The sequence below is a fragment of the Chelonia mydas genome, chromosome 8 (assembly GCF_015237465.2).
Source record: "Chelonia mydas isolate rCheMyd1 chromosome 8, rCheMyd1.pri.v2, whole genome shotgun sequence".
Lineage (NCBI taxonomy): Eukaryota > Metazoa > Chordata > Testudines > Cheloniidae > Chelonia > Chelonia mydas.
Genome location: NC_057854.1, coordinates 95532897 through 95554068, shown reverse-complemented (window position 1 = coordinate 95554068; position 21172 = coordinate 95532897). Strand labels below are relative to the sequence as shown.

At 39.3% G+C, this 21172-nt stretch overlaps 2 protein-coding genes across 13 annotated transcripts in view; one reads left to right on the top strand and one right to left on the bottom strand.

Moving 5' to 3' along the window:
* The window catches only part of ZFYVE9 (zinc finger FYVE-type containing 9), a 93131-nt gene extending 78297 nt beyond the window's left edge, over positions 1-14834 (top strand). The window contains exons 12-19 of the mRNA XM_037907507.2: positions 1080-1162; positions 1754-1858; positions 5969-6119; positions 7535-7615; positions 8917-9079; positions 10696-10801; positions 12864-13040; positions 13831-14834. Of these exons, the coding sequence (XP_037763435.1) occupies positions 1080-1162; positions 1754-1858; positions 5969-6119; positions 7535-7615; positions 8917-9079; positions 10696-10801; positions 12864-13040; positions 13831-13992 (1028 nt within the window). The 3' untranslated portion in view covers positions 13993-14834. The remainder of the gene's footprint in view (positions 1-1079; positions 1163-1753; positions 1859-5968; positions 6120-7534; positions 7616-8916; positions 9080-10695; positions 10802-12863; positions 13041-13830) is intronic.
* Positions 14835-16525: 1691 nt separating this feature from the next.
* CC2D1B (coiled-coil and C2 domain containing 1B) overlaps positions 16526-21172 on the bottom strand; it is a 67479-nt gene continuing 62832 nt past the window's right edge. For 9 of the 12 annotated variants that reach the window (XM_037907509.2, XM_043553138.1, XM_007062199.4 and 6 more), the window contains 2 exons: positions 19835-19964; positions 16526-17503 (listed from right to left, as the gene is read on the bottom strand). In XM_037907509.2, coding sequence (XP_037763437.1) covers positions 19845-19964 — 120 coding nt within the window. In that variant the 3' untranslated portion in view covers positions 16526-17503; positions 19835-19844. Of the gene's footprint in view, positions 17504-19169; positions 19367-19834; positions 19965-21172 lie in introns of all 12 variants that reach the window. The other 3 variants (XR_005226564.2, XR_006292767.1, XR_006292766.1) reach the window with 1 other exon arrangement.

The following is a 21172-nucleotide window of genomic DNA, read 5'->3' as shown; positions in this document are numbered from 1 at the left end:
GAACAAGAAGTAGGGCTGAGTGGACTTGTCGGCTCTAACGTTTTACATTGTTTTGTTTGAGTGCAGTTATGTAACAAAAAAAAATCTACATTTGTAAGTAGATGAAGTGATTGCACGACAGTACTTGTCTGAGGTGAACTGAAAAATACTATTTCTTTTGTTTATCATTTTTACAGTGCAAATATTTGTAATAAGAACAATATAAAGTGAGCCCTGTACACTTTGTATTCTGTGTTGCAATTGAAATCAATATATTTGAAAATGTAGAAAACATCCAAAAATATTTAATAAATTTCAGTTGGTATTCTATTGTTTAACAGTGCAATTTAAAAGCAATAAATTTTTTTAATCGCGTGAGTTAACTGCGATTAATTGACAGCCCTAATAAAAATATATATTATTGAGTTATAATAGGAAGCAAGCAACAGAATTTAATGAAAAATGATGACGTTTGTAGGTGATTATTAAAACATTAACAACCACATTAATAAAGATCACTAATTTCGGCATTCATTGTTTGGTTGTGGGGGGGTGCATGTAATTAGTTTAACTTTTATGTGTATCTATTATAACTAAGATTTTCCAAAGTGGCTGCTGAACGTTAGGGTCACAGTCCATCTCTGAATACTTAAACACATGATCTGATATTCAAAGCTGCTGTGCCGCACAGGCTGTCATGGATTTCAGTAGCTTTGAGTGCACAGTACTTTAGAAAATAAGGGCACTTATTTAGGTGCCTAAATAAGTATTTAAGAGCCTTACTTTAGACATCCATTTTGGAAATCTTGGCATAATTTATATTTAGTTCATTTTTCGTCAGAAATCTGCTGCAATATAATATAACATGACCAAGCAAATCCCTGTGCATTTTGAGTTGTATCATAGATAAAATTTCATAGATATGGATAAATATGCCAGGGAATGCAGATATTTTGCTGCCATTGGCATGTCAGAAATGTACTTTTAGTCCTTCTATTGAAATTTTCCTATATGAAGAGGCTTAGATTCAGTCCGTTTTTTACATAACCTTTCAATAGGTGAGTTTGAATCTGATTATTCATTTTTAAAAATTTTCCTAGTTTATCCATGCCCACTTTTCAGCGTCAGATTTCGTAAGCCATTGTTTGGGGAGACTGGACACACAATTATGAATCTTCTTGCAGTAAGTGATGAGTGGGGTTTTTGTTTGTTTGTTTGTTCTATCTGTATATATGGAAGAAAAGGGGAGTGTTGTACTCTGATTATCTTAATTTATCTGTATAGTAACTAACTTTCAAAACACTATGATAAGAAAATACTGGTATTGTGTTATTTGGGTGGTGTCCTATTGTCTAATCTAGATATCAGACAGCAACTTTTGATGATGCAAAAAATATTAATGATTGCCCAAATCAAAACTCTGGGTCTTAAACAGCTGTGTATTTTTGGATCAGGATCTAAATTTAGCTGCTCAGACCACTCTTCAAAAATGTAGTCATAATTCTGTGATTGTAGAAAGTTCCAGCTGGAGCTAACTTCTTAATTCTAAAGTGTAGGGAACATGACTTACTCTCACTCCCGTTGAATCTGAGGTCTCTGTCTAATCTAGCAGAATGCAGAGAAAATTTTCCTATATAGAGTCAAGAGAATATTAAGTTTTATGCATTATACTTCTATTTAATAGTTCTGTACCTTCGTCTCTTTCTGAAAGGAGAGCTACTCTGTATCACTAATGACTATGTTGTTTCACTTCTTGTTTCCTCTAAAACACAAGGACTTCAGAAATTACCAGTATACGTTGCCAGTGGTCCAAGGTTTAGTGGTTGATATGGAAGTGAGAAAAACCAGCATCAAAATCCCCAGCAACAGATATAATGAGGTAATACTTAGAGTAAATATATATGTTTAGTCTAGTACAATTTAAAGATAAGAGGGATTGGGTCCAAAGGAATTTATTGTGTTTGCCACTGCCAGTGAAAACTGCCTCAGAATTAAACTATAAATGTATTACGTATATATTTTTTATATATGAATTGCCTACAGAAATGAGTTATGCACAGATCAATTCAATGTGGCATTAGTTAAAAATAATGGATAGTTGCTCTTATACAGAGGTTATTACTTTTAAATATACTTCAAATGCAATTAATTGAAAATCTGGGGTTAGAGAGTTGCACATACTATTCTGATTTGAGTAAATGAATCCGTTAAATAACACATGCTATATGGGTGGAAAGCCTGGAAAAAATGAACTTTCTCCAAGTACATGTTGGGTGTTCATAGTGTTTGTGAAAGTATTTGTTGGATCTTTGTCGATTTTAATGCAAAATATATCTCTGTACATTTGAAATAAGAGTTCGATTTAATTGCATGAGAAAAGCTTCAGCTGTCTTTTAGACTTAGTTGATGTTGACAGTCAAACTGCTGAGTGACAATCATTGTTGAGTGATTTGAACAATATTGGGGACCAAAGAATGGAAAGGTGATAATTCAGTGGTGACATATTTAAAGGGCTAGTGACAAATGATCTCCTTGAGGTTTTAAAGGAAATCAGTAGCAGAGACAGGAGTCAGTCTTATGCTTTCTAACTATGATATAGCACCAAATAAGAATGGAATACAGAATAGGAGAGAAATGGATTTTGATACTAAATGTTTCTTGCCAAATAGAGATGGAGCATCAATTGGAGAAAAGCATGCATTTGTACTAATTCTTTCAAAGAGAAATTATCTGTCCAGGTAGATTCCTGCAAGCACTAGAGAGGTTTGCAAACAGAGAATTTCGTATAGATACAACATATGAATCTGGGCACTAGACTAGGATTAGCCCTTTGATATCCTGCTGATAGATCACTTGAAAAAAATACCTGAACAAACAGCTTCTGGGTTATGGATATAAGGGGATCACCAAATTTGAATTTTTGAGGAAAAACTAATAGGGGTTGCTCAGGACCAGTCCCTCCACAGTTCTGTTAAAACAGAGCAGATATCGAGATTCCACAAGCACTGCAGAACTTATCTGATGAAGTGAAGTCTTGAAATTGTAGGATGCAATGTGGTTCATAATAAAGTTAAAAATTGATTTTGGAGTCAAACTAGAATTGTCTATTTCTCTGGAGGGAAGCCCTGAATTCAGTGGATTATTGAACAAAATATATGGAAGAACTTAGTTTAAAAATAATTTCTAGACTAACCTCTCTTAGTTTAAATGTATAATGATTGAAATATGACTAAATTTGAGAGTTTGAGCTATACAATTATTTGAACCAATGTAAAATAGGAACAGATAACTCCTGGAAGGTAAGAAAGTCAAATTCAATTTCAAAAGGTATTGTTAATATAAAGTAACCATTGCAATTTTGAACACACAACTCAAGAAATGCTAGGGTTCAAATTCTCAAATAATATTAACTTTGTCAACTATATATATATTAAATTTAATTTGAATTTTGTCTAATTAATAATCCAAAATGTAACTGTTGCTACAATGCTAAATTTTGCAGTTCTTGACCTCTTGTGTTTACATTTGTAACATTAATGTTGTAAATAGAGCTATATGCTTTATGCATTTAATCCTTTTTTCTTCACGGACGGGGTGGGGGCAACCGGAGTCCACCACCTAGTCTCTGGAGGGGCTAGGATCTCTGAGGATACTTCTCCTGACACATGCATCGATGTAGCAAGGAATGCCTTGATGCATCAAGAGGATGCATTGAATGTAAACCTTTTAGCCCCAATGGGATGCTGGGTGGAGACCTGAGGAAAGGGGAGTATGTGGAGGGGAGGGGCACTTACACTGCATCAGTGAGAGGGATATAGTATTATACTCATTTTACAGATTGGGAAACTGAGACAGCAGCTAAATGACAAGCCCACAGGCATACAGGGGGCCATGACAGAGCCAGGAGTAGAATTGAGGAGCTTCTAGCTCCCAGTTCTGTATTCAGACCATACTGGCTCTCAAGAAGTAATATGTATTCCTTTAAGAGAACAAGCAATTGCCTTATAAGAGTTGTGCCTAAAACGTATCACTTTTTCAGACTCGAAGAGACCTTATCAAGGTGTTTCCTGTGTAGAATGGCATTTTTAAAAGCTCTTATAGCATCAGAGCAGATGCTGCATTTTGTATAAGGTTTCATATAACAGCATTTCATATCAGGTTTTCCATACAAAATGCATTCCAACGTGCTTTAGAGTGGTAATAATAGCAAGGGAGAGTGAAAATATGTATATAGGCAATGGGAAGAGCTATTTTTAGATGAGATTTGAAAAGATGGAGTTACTGAGGCAGAAAGATACAAGAAGGCTAGTAACTGAATTATAAGGTGTATTAATTCTTGAATGCCATTATGAAGGGGAAAAAAGTCCCCATTTCAGCCGGTATGGATCTAAATCTATTGTATTTGAAGATTGTATATGCAATACAGAATATATGGTAGTTAATTTCAGTATGGTTTAACCTTTCGTCCAGTGTTTATGTATTTGTTATCTTCAGTTTTGTACTCTTTGCTAACTGTGCTAAACTGAACCTTGCGGAAATGCCTGTTGTAAAAAGGTGTATCAGCACCTCTGTATTAGGTTGGGTTCAGTTTTCTGTTTGAAGCAGGGATTCAGCCTCTTGTTTATGTGAAGAGTACAATGTATCTTCCTCAAAATTTACAGCACTGAAAAAATTGAATTTTCTGGAGAGTCTCAATCTGTTTTTAAACATGAGACTTTTGAGAACATTTTTTTTCACCCCCTGTTCTAACTGAAGACTGGTTTGTATCATTCAGACTGTCCAGTTAAAATGATTGAAATCTCATGCATGGGCTATATTTGGAGAAATGTGCTTGTAATTAAGCAAAGTTATTAACAATTACTTTATCCTGTCTTTACCTTTACACTCATCATTTTCCAGTACTCAAAATGATGGTCATTTCCTCTAACTTTCACTGGGACTTAAGAAATCCAGTTGCATTGAAGTTATTCCTGCCCTCTGTACAGATGCCTGTCATTTCACTAATGCCTTGCCATGTGAAAGTGAGGCTGCTATGTTGTTTCTAATGGGACTGAGGGCAAACGGTACCCTTGGTAAAGGTGGCTCCCATTTCACTAAAGTCTTACCTTTGGAACATGAGGTGCTGAAACCAGTAATGAAACACACTACAGTAATACAAAATCTTAACTGTGATCTCATATCTTCCCCCCCCCCCCCAAATCTTAACTGTGATCTCATATCCCCCCCCCCCCAAAACACACCACACTTAACCTGTGCATATATGTGAGTGTTGAATATTTGCTGACATTGTAAGTAAGGTTTTGTGTTGTACTGAGTGGGAGATTAATGTGTTGTGTGTAATGGGCTTCCTTTTCACTTGGAGACAGAAGACAGTGTGTAGTGTCTGGTGCTGTCAGTGAAAATGTGAGCACAAGGCTACTGTTAAGAAGTGTCCCATAACGTGATATTTTCCTTGCTTTTTGGGGTTTCATTGAGAGGATGTTATAATTAATCTTATATGCAGTAGTGTTTTAGCTATGTCGGTCCCAAGATATTAGAGACACAAGGGGTGAGGTAATCTCTTTTATTGGACAATCTTCTGTTGTCAAGACAAGCTTTTGAGTTTACAGAGTTTACACACTCCAGACCTGAAGAAGTGCTCTGTGAGAGCTTGAAAGCTTGTTTCTCTCATGAACAAAAGTTGGTCCAATAAAAGAGATTACCTCACCCACCTTGTCTCCACAATTAATCTTACATGCTTACGCTCCTAATTCCATTCACTTTCAGTGAGATTTAGGCACTCTTGAAAATGGGCCATAGGTGCTTCTGAAAATTTTATGCTGTGAGGGTTGTCGCTAAGTTTGCTAGTCTTTGCAAAGGTGTCACAGTTGGATACATTCTAATAAGATTCTTCAACCAGATTAAACCACACAAGCCACTGTTTATGCTAATAATCCATGTGCAGGATTTAAGGCTAAATGAAAGTGATAAACTTTCTTTTTGTTTGCAGATGATGAAAGCCATGAACAAATCTAATGAGCATGTTCTAGCTGGGGGAGCATGCTTCAATGAGAAAGCAGACTCTCACCTAGTGTGTGTCCAGAATGATGATGGGAACTACCAGACGCAGGCCATCAGTATTCATAATCAGCCAAGAAAGGGTGAGATGGGCCTGATCTAAGGGAGCAGATGGAGGCATTTCCCACCCAGAGCACCTTGCATGACTTTCTTTTGTCTATTGTGCTGCCATTAAAGCATATTACTTTGTAAATATGCCAAAACAGGTTTTGTCTTTAATTCATGGACCTTCTGAAATTAATATTTTGCACAGAAACCAATTATTATTGTATGATTAGAGAGCTCCTAGGACTTGATGGGGGCGTGGCTTCCATACATGCAGCATAATGGGAAGGCCCAATGCAAATGTGTGAATAATAAGAAAGTGCCCTATTTGCCTCTGGATTACCCTGCCCATCCTCCTGGCACTCCTTTTCAATGTCCACAGTTTAATCTGGTGTTTGAAGTATTGCGTACTGTTGATGTGGATTTTTCAGATCACACCTCTCTATGGTTACTGTTGGTGTTCAGTATTTGTCCAGCTGAGATGTGAGTTGGCAGCTTGCCAGGAGTTCAAGGGCCTCACATAACTGACATAAAATAAAGCAGGTTTTTATACCCCTCAGGGACGTAGTTATACCAATGTACATTTGTAATGCAGATCTGGCCTTTATGTACCTAACCCCTCCTCACCGAGAGCTGCAAGAGCTTTCTGTGTGTATGTTAATTAGACCATTTGATTTTCAGGCTTTATTTTTTGTTAAGACCAGGTGAAATGATGCAATAGCAACTTAGCATTTTAAGAATTAAAATGTTAGGGCTTTTTTTTTTAACCAGACTTCATGTCAGAGTTGATAATCTTATGTTAGAAGCTCTATGATGTCTCCAAATGAGTACAAAAAAAGATACGTTTCTAACCCTGAACATTCATGATCTTCACTCACAATTTCAGCATATGTGTTGGCATGTCGGTTCCTTTAGGGCTGGCACTAATTTCTAAGTAGTATCTTCTGTACATAGAGCATGGGAGGATGGATTTCAAGGAACTCCTTTGTTGTATTGGAAACACAATGGCCATTCCAAGGGCTTTTGCTTTTAAGCTGTCTTGTAGCTAGTTTAGAAAATTTGAGCCACTCCCCTTCTGACTGGTCAGTAGTACAATGTCATCAGCAAAAAGCCCAAGTAAGATTGTTTCTAGTCGCATGAGGACTTTTTAAAGGTCATAATGTGCATGTTTACCCCTAAAACAGACCCCTCATTCTTAGTGAAAAAGAAACTAATTAAATATTAACATTCTTTAAGGTTGGCAAAAATTGTCATCAAGTTTAGAATATCATCAGACAAGGGCACCCTTGCTGCCCAAGGATCTGATACACACTGGAATCATAATAACTTTGTGCTACATAATTCCTTATTTAGGTTATTAGCTTTTCTGTGGATGATACAGCTACAATACCTGATTCTTGCATAAGGCATTGCTTTGACAAGAGCCTTTCTAAAATCAGTCTTGTTATTGCAGTGACTGGTGCCAGCTTCTTTGTGTTCAGTGGAGCTTTAAAATCCTCTTCGGGCTACCTTGCCAAGTCCAGCATTGTAGAAGGTAAGGAATGAACAGCTTGCTCAAAGTACATTGCTTCCCTCCTGATAACTATATTTGAGCAGTGTGCACAGCTTAGTTCTTGTGCCCTGGGTATTTGAGAATCACTCTGGTTACTCAGTGTTATCTCACTCTTTAGCTAAACACAGTTTTCCATTATGGCCTGTAACTTAATTTAACTGAGAAAATGAGAATAACTAGTCCAGATGCCCTGGGACACCAGTACAAGAAAATTAGGGTAGATATGAAATACTTGGCTCCTGTGCTGGGGATCAGAGCTTACAATCCTTGACTGAAGTAGAAAATTGCAAGCATAAAAAACTTGGAGTTTATCTCCATAGCAAGAGATGAAGCCTTGCTGTGCATTAGCCTGTTCATTTAATAGCCTTGCAGTGGGCAAGCTTATAAATTTCTGAGGTTTGTATCCTAGTACATTGTCAGGTGACAGCGTGATAGGTCAAGGTTGTCCAGACTGGGTTATGTCCCCATAGTTCATTCTTCCTTTGCCAGCAGAGTCCGATGATGGAGCTGATTCTCCAGTTTGTGCGCTCTCTCCTATATTTTTTGGGGAGTGTCATGGCTTTTAAAAGTGCCACATTAAAACAAGGCTGAGTATATGTTGTTTTGGTACATTCTTTACTTAAACCAGAAATTATTTGTTTTTAGTTCAGGATGCAGAGTTGGAAACTCAACAGCTGGGGAGTTGGGATACCTCAAGGAATTAGTAACTTGCTGTTTTATGGAACTGTTCATTACCAAGTTACTTGTGCAAACACCGTTTATTCAGGCTGGTAATATCCAAAAGCTGTGACTTATTTTTGTTTAACAGCCTGCGTGAAATGAGTTGCTGGCCGTGGTGGGATTCCTGGTGGGCAAGTGTCCACATCACAAAAAACACTGTTACTGCTGGAGTCCTTCTTGCTAATCTCACTGGAGGTCAAATATTTGAATGATCATGATCGTTTACCTCTCATATCTTGAGGTGCGATCTCCAGAACAGGGGTGCAGTGGAGTGGCAGGGCTGTGTGCGTAAACTCATCGTTGCCATTGCTAAGGTTGAATCTATTCTGTAAGTAGACTTCAGCTTCCACTGGTACGTCCTCCAGGCCATGTTCATAAATGTTACATGGGAATGCTACTAAACCAACAGCTTTCTATAGCGTTATTACTTATGGCCTTTCAAATAGATATTGCACGTTGACATTGAATCGTAACAGGAAGAATGGTTTTAGCTCTGTTCTGAATGTTCTTTCTTAAATGTGGCTGTTGGTTGTTTCTGATGATGATGATTATTGATTCCTTAGATGGTGTAATGGTCCAGATAACTGCTGAGAACATGGACTCCTTGAGGCAGGCTCTGAGAGAGATGAAAGACTTCACTATTACTTGTGGCAAAGTAGATGCTGAAGAGCCTCAGGAACATGTTCATATTCAGTGGGTGGAAGATGACAAAAACTTTAACAAGGGGTGAGTAGATGAATAATCCCTTGACACTTCTACAGTGTTTATTTGGCTCTGTTTTGTCTGCTGCTGTGTGTCTCTATAGCTTACTAACAGCATGTTCTATCCATGAAGAAAAATCGACATGCTTTGTGATTTTTAGAGTGCTCCAAGTTTCTCAGATGACATTTGTGACAAGATAAAGGAAGAGTAATCAGTGATTGACTTTTTGCAAAATAAGTCTTTATCATATATGTTTGTTAAAACTCTGAGGAGCTGATCCTGAAAGATAAAGAGTGACTTCCTCAAGTCAGTATGGATTGAAGGGGCTTAGCCCCTTGCAAAGTTGCATCATTAGTTTGAGAGATCAGACTTTTGTATCGTTATTAAAATGGGGCGGAGGTAAATAGAACTTCAGTGCATCAGTTTAGAAAGTTATCAAGGCTACAGAAAGATTTCTGCTATTGCAAATTTCCAGTTATTTTAAACCATTATACTGGTTATAAAAGGCCGTCTAGCTGCTAATTTTTGAGTGCTGAATCTTGCACGCTAGGAAAGTTTCTTATTCCTTCCACTAAGCTCACATTCAGTCGTGGTGTAGGTAAAATCTGATACATGCTGGACAGCAGCAGTGAATCTATAACCTTGAATCTGGAACCTTGACAATCAATGCAAGATGGCGAGTACGTGGTAATTTAAGCATGCAATGTGATGGGTGAGGTTGAAAACTCGAAGAAACATAGATAGTAGCAGCAGCCTAGAAAAGGAGACCGTTCTTAAGGTAAAGACATTTCACATGTGTTTGGGACTCTTTGTGAAGTCCCACAGAAGTGGCCATTTCAGGGCATTAGTTAGGCTGCTTGTTCTGTTAAATTCAGCGTAAATAACATTTTAGACATGACTGAATTGTACTGTTTGATTTGATATTTATAAATAAATAAAATTCCAGTCATTGTGTAATAAATCTACATAGGTTTCTGCATGTTCCATATGTGGAGAGCTCATCAATCCCTTGTGAGGTCACAGCTCAAATATGAGGCTATTGCAGACCTAAGGCAAGCTACCTCTGTACTCCCCAGCCTCAACTCCACCTAGTCTAGTAGGGTTTCAAGTCTAGATACTGTATCTGATTGTTTTCCTGTGTGCTATGGCAGAAAGCACTGCACTTTTCAGCTGTCTCCATTGTAATTATCTGGGGTAAACTCTCAACACAGCAGGAAGACAATTTCAAAAAGCCTGATTACTGCTGAGATCCATGCACTAGTTCACACCACCACAATTGGAATTAGCGATGAAATTCAGTAGCATTGTGTTTGGTACATTGAAAGAGATCTTTCTCCGGAGAGCTCCCTTCTGGGATAGTTAGTGTTTGTCCCTTTTAGCAAATGTGGCTAGTCACTGTATGGCAGTTTAAACTGCAGAGTGCTCACTTTTGAAATAACCTGCAGTGGGGTCACTTTGAGAATCCAGGTAGGTCAAAATAAGTGCCCTTTACAACCCTTATATGAGGTTTTCCTTTACAATGTCCTCTGTTTTGCAAATCTACTCAGATGGCCAAATTTGAAATCAGCTTTTATATGACGGCATTTAGTGTTTGGAGGCATTCTGCTAACTTAAAACTGTTTTTCCCTTCCTCTTTCTAGTGTTATAAGCCCCATTGATGGCAAATCCATGGAGTCTATAGCCAGTGTGAAGATATTTCATGGCTCAGAGTATAAAGCAAATGGAAAGGTCATTAGATGGACAGAGGTAAGAAAACAAACCTAATCTGCACAGAAAACAGGAGTCTTGGTACTTTGTGACTAAGGAGCTATAGAACTTAGCCCCCTTCTGCAGAATGCCTCCCTTTGACGAGAAACCAACTCTACTTGCTCTGCCCACCAAACTGAAAGCAGTAAGATTTATGGGGAAACAACAGTGGCCTTTTCCATAGGGATGTAAATATCCATTAAAAAAGTTAACCGTTTAAACAATTAAAATGATGTCGTTTAATTGTTTAACTGATTAAAGGGGAAAGGGGTGGAGCTGGTGTGCCTGGGACTGCCACGGCTAGGGGTGCTTTGGCTGGCCGGCGCAGGCCCAGGGATGGAGGTTAATGACACATGCGTCCAGTTAATTGTTTCGTATTTTATATCCCTACTTTGCACCTGCCAGGAAGTCTTCAGTGACTGCGTAATGTACAAGTGGCAATGTCATGCCATTGAAATGTGTCTTGAGGTGCTACAGAGCCCTGGAAATAAGTAACCACACATCACTGGCCATCCCATCTAGCGCACTTTTACTGAATTTTGGGAGAATCTGCATTCAAGTTGAGGGCTGGGGAAAGTGCTGTAGCTTTCCATTATCTAAAGGGCACAAGCCTGTGTATTTGTATTTAAAGTTCTAATCAGCAAGAGCCGTTTACTTTAATGGAGACAAAATCCCAAACAGTTTTTAAATATCATTTCTTTTGAGCTGCAAGCTGCATTTATCCATTCCGTGTGGTGCAAACTGTCAGTGCCAAGGAACTCAAATCTGCTTTTATAAAGGATTGGGTTTTTGGTAATTCTCAAACTTAATCTTGCTCTTTATTGACCTATTAACAGTTTGGGGATGGAGCAACTTCAGTGCTGAAATGGCAGCAAAAACACAACTGGAAAAGATCACTCGTAGTGGACTAATTGTATGAAAAGTTAAAAACAAGGTGCCATAGTATAAATGACTTGGGTTATTTGTTTTGTCACCCAGCACTGGCCATCGTGGTATTCGACTTACAGGACTGACTTGGAGCTATGGCTTTTGTCAGCACAGAAGTGTTAATGTTAAATGGTTCTTTGCAAACTGTTTCAATTAATTTGCTAGTGTTAGCTGAAGGGAAACCAGGCTAGTTTTAGCTGTGCCATTTGTCATACATGTATTCTTTTCCCAACATTCAAGGTGATTTGAGGGAATGTTGCAATGTTTAGTTAATAACTGTATAAAAAATTCTGGCTTTTTTCAGATTGCGGGGGTTTCTACCATAACACAGTATTTATTCTGAAGTCATTTTAATAACAACATGCTTCAAAAATGATAGTGTAATTTTCTGAAGTGGAAGGGATGTTTAGTTTACTTACAAGGTTTTAAAAGTCTTTTTATCTAAGGCAAGGGTGTGGAAATGCATACACGCAGAAGCCCTTATACTACTAGGGTGTATTGTGAATTTCCATAACAGGGATTTTAGATTCAGTTGGAGCACACCCTTGTATACAAAGTCCCTAGAGCACTTTGGGATCAATCTAGGAGTGAGAGATCAGGACCATTCCAGTCTATATCCTTATAACCCTTAAACCCCTTTATCCCCAGTTATCAAACCGGACTGATGGGGACTCATGCTGATGAAGACTTGAGTTACTTTAAATCCTGTAAACGGAACCAAATGTGAAACTTCACCTTTAAATAGTTATTTGACAGCCCCTGTGTTAAGCTGTTACAGATTCTAGTGAGCACCCCTTCCTGGTCACCCATGAGGACTGCTGTGAGGTGAATCCAAGTCTCTGTGCTCTGGAGCCTGAACAGAGTCCAGCTAGTGCCCCCAGTCTCAGGACCCTCAGGTGCAGACCTTCTGTCTGGGGAGCAGCTCCTCTCTGAGTCTTCAGAAAGTCCCCAAATAGTGTGAAGGGCTGATCAAAACCTTTTTGCTTCATGTAACATTTTTCTAAGGCAGCAGTGTCCTTAAGTAGCTGTATTAATTGACAGTCTTTTATATTCTTTTTATACTCAGTCTGATGCTGCTCTTTTTTGTCAAAGCTGGTTGGTAGGTCATGTTGATCACTCCCTTTTTTTTGTTCAGGTGTTTTTTCTGGAGAATGATGACCAACATAATGGTCTAAGTGACCCAGCAGATCATAGCAGACTGACTGAGAATGTGGCCAAAGCTTTCTGCTTAGCTCTCTGTCCTCACCTTAAGTTACTGAAGGAAGATGGAATGACTAAGCTAGGTCTGCGTGTTACACTTGACTCGGATCAAGTAAGTTGTGAACAGTTTCTACTAGTTTAAGTTGTCAGTCATCTCGTTTTGGTGGTGTGGAGAGGGGGAGCTGAAAAGGGGACATGAGAGCTCAACCATTATATTGCTTGATTCTGGAGCCTAGGAATTGGCAACTATTACTGCTGCAAAATCAATTTTTTTCTAGAGGAAGAGGGTGGTTTTTTTCTTTCCTGTATTCATGTAACTGTAACATGTAATTTTGACCTGTCAGTCCTTGTCCTCAAAGGAAACCCGCACAACACTTTCAAAAGATGAGCCTGGAACTTAAATTCATATCTGCTAGACACCAAAAAATCATGGTCTCTATAAGGAGACTGGTTTTATGGCTCCTCAAGGCTTACAACCACCATTTGTAACATACTAACCCTGCTTTGTCCAATGACTGCAGAGGCGTTAATTGCCTCCCCCATTTCAAGTGTTTTCTTGCATATGTGTTAACCATTTATGCTTAACAATCTATCCCATCGTGCATTTCGCTATGACCCTCTGGTTACCTTTTCCAGACCTGAAGAGCCCTGTGAAGGCGTGTCTCTTCCAACCATAGAAGTTGGTCCAATAAAAAGATATTACCTCACCCACTTTGTGTATCATGTCATTTTGGGGCATTTTTTGTTAGTTCACATTAGGTAGTGCTTTCTGCTTCTGATATCCATGCTAGAGCCCCTTAAATCAGTAGCAGAACTCTCAAAGCAATTGTATCACGCGCAGTATGGTCAGAGATCCTGGTGGAATAGCTCCTCTCTTAAATCTTTCACTTTGTATCTTTTAGGTTGGCTATCAAGCTGGGAGTAATGGACAGCCACTGCCCTCTCAATACATGAATGACCTGGACAGTGCCTTAGTTCCAGTGATTCATGGAGGAGCATGTCAGTTGAGTGAGGGGCCAGTCATAATGGAGCTCATCTTTTATATTCTGGAAAACATCTCATAAGAGGACTTCATTTTCTGTTCAGACCTGTTCCAGCAGCAGTTGTATCTGAATCATTTGCACTTTAAAACTGGAAGATTAAGCTTTTGTTAACACTATTGGGGGGGGGAGTTGTTCCATAATTCTAAATCTTCTATGCATTGTCAACAAACAGAGGATCAGGGCAGCTTCTATACTACAAAATGTCTATGCTATCCTTGCAGCTCATACAGTTCTGTTACTGTTTAGAAAAATAATGCTCATATTTAAAGACTTAATTACAGTCATGTATTCTAAATGCTCAAACGGGTGCAAAGATCACTGGGGCGTAAATAAAAGATGAAATGTCAAATTTGTACTGTTTGTAGATGGACATGTAAGAAGAAACAATCAAGACCTCCATTCTGACCTCATCATAATGCCATTTGTGGTTATTCTGTAGACATTAAAAAGTAATGTTTACATTATTTTGACCAGATTATTGGTTGAAGTACATCAGACACTTTGGGATATGCCTAGAGAGATGCATGGGAAGGTTACCTAGCCAAAAAATATGGCATATGAAGATGACCATTCATTCAGTCTGAGTGAAAGTAAGGGCATATCTCTGACAGTAGTATATAATTTAAACTTGCAGTTTTGTGTGTATATTAGGTTAGTATACTTACTTTCCCCTACTTGTTACAAAAATTGTCACCTCAGATTTCTATAAGCTAGAAAAACTTTGCCATTCTGTATTTTGTTTACGAATCTATATGAATGTCAATGGTATACACCTGGCACAGGTAAAAGAAAAGTTAACCCTAAAGTGCGGTTATGGTATTCCAGTTCCCTCAGTAGGTCCTGCTTTATTAAAAAAAACAAAACAACACCCAGGGCACTTTCGTAAGTCTCCTCATTGGTGTAGACTGTAGCGTAACACTAGTTTCATGTAATACAATTTGCACTTAACACTTCATATTAGCAGCACCATGTAAAGCTTACCCCCATAACAAAAGCACAAAGTGGCTGTTGTTGCATGTTGTGCTAAAAAAGAGGCTTTTGGTTCAGCTCAGAAAACTTGCACTTGGCCTCACCTACAAACGAAGGGCAGTTGACAGGGGAAGCAGCTGCTCAATTCTGCTACACAGCATTAGAAAAAGCTAATAAGAATGTGGTTCCACATTCTTACTAAATCAAATTTCCATCCATAGAAAATGGCTAGTAAGTGGAAAGAGCTGAAAGCAGGAGTAATGAGCTAGTTTAGCCATGCATAGGAGCTGCTACTTAACTGTTAGGACCCTCTTCTTGGAGATAATAGGTAAGTCCAACAAAACAACAGTAAAGTGTTTTTTTGGGAGGGGATAAGAGGAGACAAGCACTGTTAAAGTAGTATTTTAGTGAGGACATCAGTCAATCCTGATTTGAAACTAATTTGCACAGTGGAAAGTGTAGTGTTTGCAGCAGAACAAAGGAACAGCAGAGTTAGGCTGATATGGTGCTTTAAGCAAGCAAATAGACAGCAGCAGCTGGGAGAAGGGAAAACTATACAATGTATTTTACAGAAAGGTACAGTAGCTGCATAGGTGCTGAATGGAATCATGAATAAATGGCTACTGCTTTTTTAAAAACAGTACAACTATTCACATACAGTCTAGAAAATTCCAGCTGCCACCTCAAGATGTGTTCAGAAGGAAGAGTTGTAGAACTAGGTCCAACTGAATTAGTAAAATCAATCACTGGCAGGGAGAGCACTTAATCTGACTTTTCATTTGTGTTTATATTAAAATGAACCTTACCTCTGTCATTTGGTAATAGGTGGCTATGTGCTATTCTTAAAATGTTTCTGGCTGATCAAAGTTTAAGTTCCTACACAGCAATCCAAGAGGCTTCCTGCATTTTCATTTGTTTTGCTATAACGAAATGTAATTAAGTTTGACTTGAGTTACTTTTAAATTCCCTACAACACATTTTGCTTTTGCATACTCCTGAGTGTTGATATACATGTCTACAGAGTGTAAGTAAAACTCTGTCTGAAAGCTCTTTTGATTGACAACTACAATAAAATCCTACTGCTGGAAACTCTATTCCAGCTTTGCACAGCAGAAGTGTCAGTTACTTTAAGTTATGCTTATTGAGGCTAAAAAACCAATCTTCTCTTCCTTACCCCTAGGAGTCACTTAGGTTTGGGTTATGGTTGTGCAAAACACTATTGACTGGTGACTGACTTGTTTGCTTCAATCATAGCCTTTTAAATGACCTTAAAATTACCATATTGTTAAGAAAATGAGTACCTGTTTTAGAAAAAAATTGTACTTTTAAAATTCAGTTAGTTAACACTGCAAAAAACTGCATATTATATTTTTATTTTCAACATGTAGTTTTGTATATTAAATTTATTGAAATTAAAAACTAAATACTGTATTGTTTTCATCCCGTCAGGAAGCAGAAGTGCTGCTGTAGGTGGAGAGTCTTGTCTATGAACTTGATCCAATGGACCCTATGCTGCAGGCATATCCTCCTCTTACTATCAATAATTTCTTCAGGCTCATGTAGTTTAAGAACACACATCAAGCAGTTTTGATACCATATCATTTTATGTATAGTTCATAAAAAATTCTGCAAACAGCCGTGATCCAGTTTTCTACACAAATAAGAGTGGCTATTTTTCAATCAACTAGTAAGTAGTCTAGTGAAACACTCCAATCCTTCAGAAAACCCTGTGATCTTAAACAGGCCATATCAGGCTTTACAGATTCCCAAGCATTAAGAAAATGAAGGCACACACAGCAGGCTGAGTTGGAACAAAGGGGGGGGGGGGGGGGGGGGGGGAGAACATGGCAGGCAACTGATAACCAATTCAAAACCCAGATCTGCAACCCTATTCTAAAAAAATCCTCATAGCCTATTGTTACCTTAAGCCAAGACACATCCAGTTAAGAGTGCTGCAAGAGCATGCAGAGGAGATGGGCTACGCTGCTGCTAAAGCTCTGCTTAAAGTGAACTATTTTCTTCATCCCAGGACACTTATAGGAGGAGCATGGTGATCTTCGGAAGGGCCGGAGGGTGATCGTAAGAGGACGCAGTAGGTGGTATTCAACGCATAAGAGCCTATATGCCTGAAAAAGAGTTGCTTCTAGCACAAGCTAGCCATGCCAGGAGCACAAGGTCTCCTTTGCAAATTAATTACCTTGCACTGCTCCAGTGAATTTTTTGAAGAGCAAACTGTTAAAGGTTTCACACACCACTATGAAACAGTCCCTCCAGAGGACAGTTGTGATGAATTTATATACCATTTGTCTGGTGCTAACGTTAGTAGTCCCATCTTAAGGCAATTCAATCCATTTTGCATAGATCAGCTCCATTTTTCCCACTAGTAGTGAGTTTCCAGGGCCTTACAATACTTGCCTTATAAAACTTAACACACAGTAAGGTAGTTACCAAAATAAAGACATGTTATGTCCATTAGTGCATTCATCTAACATCTTTGGTGCTCGCGGGTAGCAGCGTCTTTCTATGTACAAACTCGATTCTGCAGCTTTTAGCATTCCTGGATCTGGAAAAAAACAAAAACCCACCATGTCTTGCTATAGTGCTAAGTAAGTATCCCACAATTAAGATCACATACTGTTGACATTGTTCTGTCTGATGGCTAACCAGCAGCCTTCATAGAAATCCCAGGCAAAACTCTTCATTAAGTTACAATTAAAGTGATTGAAGATACAATATAGCAATGTGTTAAATTATAGGTGACCAAAAGTTAGTGCTCTCAGCACCTCCTGGCTAGTAATGTCACTGCTTCAAGGGTGTGGGCAAATACATCAGCCCTGGAGTATCTTAAGAGGTCACAGCCATGCAGCCAAACTTCGTACAGAAGAGCTCACTGTTGGCCTCTTCGGGTGTGTCAACACTGCAAAGAAAAACGTGTGGTGCTGAGTCTCAAAGCCCAGGTCAACTGATGGATGGCTAAAACTAGCAGTACAGACATTCCTGCTTGGGTTGGAATCCGGTTTCTGAAATCTGATGAGGGGGAGCGTCTAGGAGCCCGAGTTCCAGCCCGAGCAGGAACATCTACATGTCTATTTTTAGCCCCAGAGACTGAGCATGAATCAATTGACCCAGGCTTTGAGACTCAGTGCCATAGGTTTTTCTTTGCAGTTGTAGACATACTCTTAACTCAGTACTGAATCACTTAGTGTGATTTTCAGTGCTCCAAATTTGGACCAAAGCACTAGACATCATCCAGATGTTTCAAATAATATTTAAAGTCTTTGGTAGCTAGGACATGACAAATCAGGATAATATTCACCTACTTCACAGAGGTGCCATCTAAGCTTAATTACTATTTGTACTGCAAAATGAGATATGCCAAGAAAGGCGCCATGACAGCTGGAGAGAGAGGGGGGCCTGAGACTGCTCTGAACTCTAGGTGCCCAAGGGAAGGGAGAGGGAGTACTGTGCATATACTTACATCATCAACTTTCTACTAGGACTGAGTGCTTTGGAGCAGCTTTTTTGTTCTATGTTTGTACAGTGTGGTCCACAAATGGGCTCCTAGGTGCTGTCACAATATAAATTAGTAATATCTGCTCAAAAAGAGCCATCCAATTTTTTTCTCCACAAGTACTGATGTCTTGCAGGAGCACTGCTAAGCTTTATACCCCTACACTGATAGGAAAGAGAGAACCTCCAGTGATTTACACAACAGGGTTGAGTACTGAGTAACCACTCTCCTAGGGGTTCATGAGCACAGCCCAAAGCTGAGAGAGCCAGGACAGTTTTAAGAATTATGGTTTCAGACAATCCATACAACTGGTACATCAGAACATTTTGAAGAAAAAGAGATCAGTTTGATGTTGACTTTTTAGACGTATAGTTTGGTGTATACTTACACACAAAATCTACACTTAAAAGAACGTTCAAGTTAATGCAAGAACTCCACAGACAGGAAGTGCCAGGTGTATAGTTGCCCAGGGAATCTTAATCCAGCTCCCCTGTACATCCAATTCGTACACTGAATGAGATAGGGGCACTGTGGAAAAATTGTATGTGATCATGTAATTAAATTATGCACAAGGCGGATGAATTAAGATTCCACAGGCAGCTGTACAGCTGGCATTTCCTAACTTTCAGCTTCTTGATTTGCAATCTCAACCTTCCTTAGAGTAGATTTTTTTTGTATGTAAATTTATTCTAAAACAAAAAGTAAAAAAAGATGATACCTCACAGGGGGAAGAGATGCTATCTAAGCTGGATCCAAAGTGGTGGATAGGAAGAGGGGAAGCTTAGTTTGATTCTTCCCCTATTCTCTGCTGCGACAGCTGTTTTGCCAGCAGCCAGGTGTTCCCTCTACAGTGTGTGCATGGGCCCAATTCTTCAGAATGTTCAAGTTGTTATTTTGGCATGATACTAATATTTCCTGAAGAATGCAAGTAACAGAAGGGAAATGGCAATTTCAACAGTTTATACCACAGCTAAACCTAAATGAAATTTACTAGACAAAGAAAAGGAATTTTTCTAGCCCAAGGCCTTTCTTCCTGCTAAATTTCTAAGGTCTTATGCAAACAATAAGAGTATTAGGAAAAAAGATCAAAATAATCTTTTATAAATGAAAGTGTTAAGCAATGTAAGTTCAGGAATTGCTACCAGTTCCCACTATGATATTTCACATCCAATTGATTGAGATTAGTATAGGGAATATGATCAGATTTTGAATAGAAACAACAAACATTTAAAACATCACTAGAAATATAGGGAAGATCCATCTAGGAACCTGAGCCACACAGGTAGGTCACTGACCACGTAAGACATTCTATTTCATGCAGAACTTGTTAGTGGCCCTCAACTTCTAGCCAGAAGCACAGACAGAAGAAAGGAGTGTTCATACCTTAGGATAACTAATGTTCAAGGACCAACCAGTTTTCCGTAATTGTTTGAAGATCTTGACCACTGAGTGGCTCCCTGAGTCTCACTTTCACCTCTAGTTTCCCTCCGGTGGGCTTCCTACCATCCAGAATCTGAAAGCACCACAAAAATAATATTGCTCTCTCACACACACACGTGCGCGCATGCAAAAAGGAAGACTGACACTGCAATGTCTTGTGGCAATCTCACTGCAAAGGGCAGCTGTTTTATGCCTCCCATGTGGTTATACAGGATTATTACAAATGTGCTAGAACACTGACATTCAATAGAACAATCAACAGGGCTGGGTCAGTTTGTATTAGAGAAAGGACTTTCATAATAGCCAAAGTTCTCTGAAAAATAAATGGATTTAACCTTTTTTAGATTCTTATATTTACCAAGACACAAAAGGGATGTGTGTCTAGTTGTACACACTACAGGGATATGTCTGGTATTTTATTTGCAGACAGTATTAAGGCTAGGTCTACAATACAGAGTTTTGTTGACAAAAGTTATGCTGCTTTAATTAAACAGCTGTTGCTTGTCCACACTATGCTCCTTGTGTCAGCAGAGTGCATCCTCACTAGCAGCTCTTGCATCAACCCAGAGAGCAGTGCACTGTGGATAGCTATCCCACGGCAACTGGTCACAGGATGCTTTGGGAAGGGTTTGCTTTGGCAACGCCTCATGAGGCAGGTACAGCATCACCTGAGGCAGGTTTCTCAATCCCAATGATTCATAGTCATCCTAGATTACCACCTGCTTTTCCACTGAAGTATATGTGGGGGTGGGTTGGGGGGAAGAGGAGGAGAAGAGTGAGTGAGTGTGTGTGCAGAGCCAGAAACCGTGTGTGTTGGGGAAGTGCGTGAAAGATTGTGTGTGTGTGTGTGGGGGGTGTAGATGTGAGAAAGACAGAGTGGGTGTTGGGGAAGTGTGTCAGCATGCTGTCTCTAAGTTCAGACAGCAGCTTGAGCAACCAATTCTGGGGGACGGGGACACCTCCCTCCCACATCAGCCCCTGGCTCTGCACAGCAGTCTCTCCGGCCCCCTTTCTCCCTGAGCAGCAGGTCACCCTGCCTGCCGATTCCACATTAATGGTTCTGTGATTCCTTCTGAGTTCTCCCACAGCTTCCGTGGCTACCAGGAGTGGCATCCTCAGCAGCTCTGTGAGCTCTCCACACTGAGGAATGTCAGAACTTCCCGGAGCTTCGAAAGGGGGAGATGTGCACGCCTGCAGGGCAGCGAAGTTCAAAACAGTGAGCAGAGTGGTCACGATGGGCATTATGGGATACTGGGGGAGGCCAGTTATGGCGACATAATG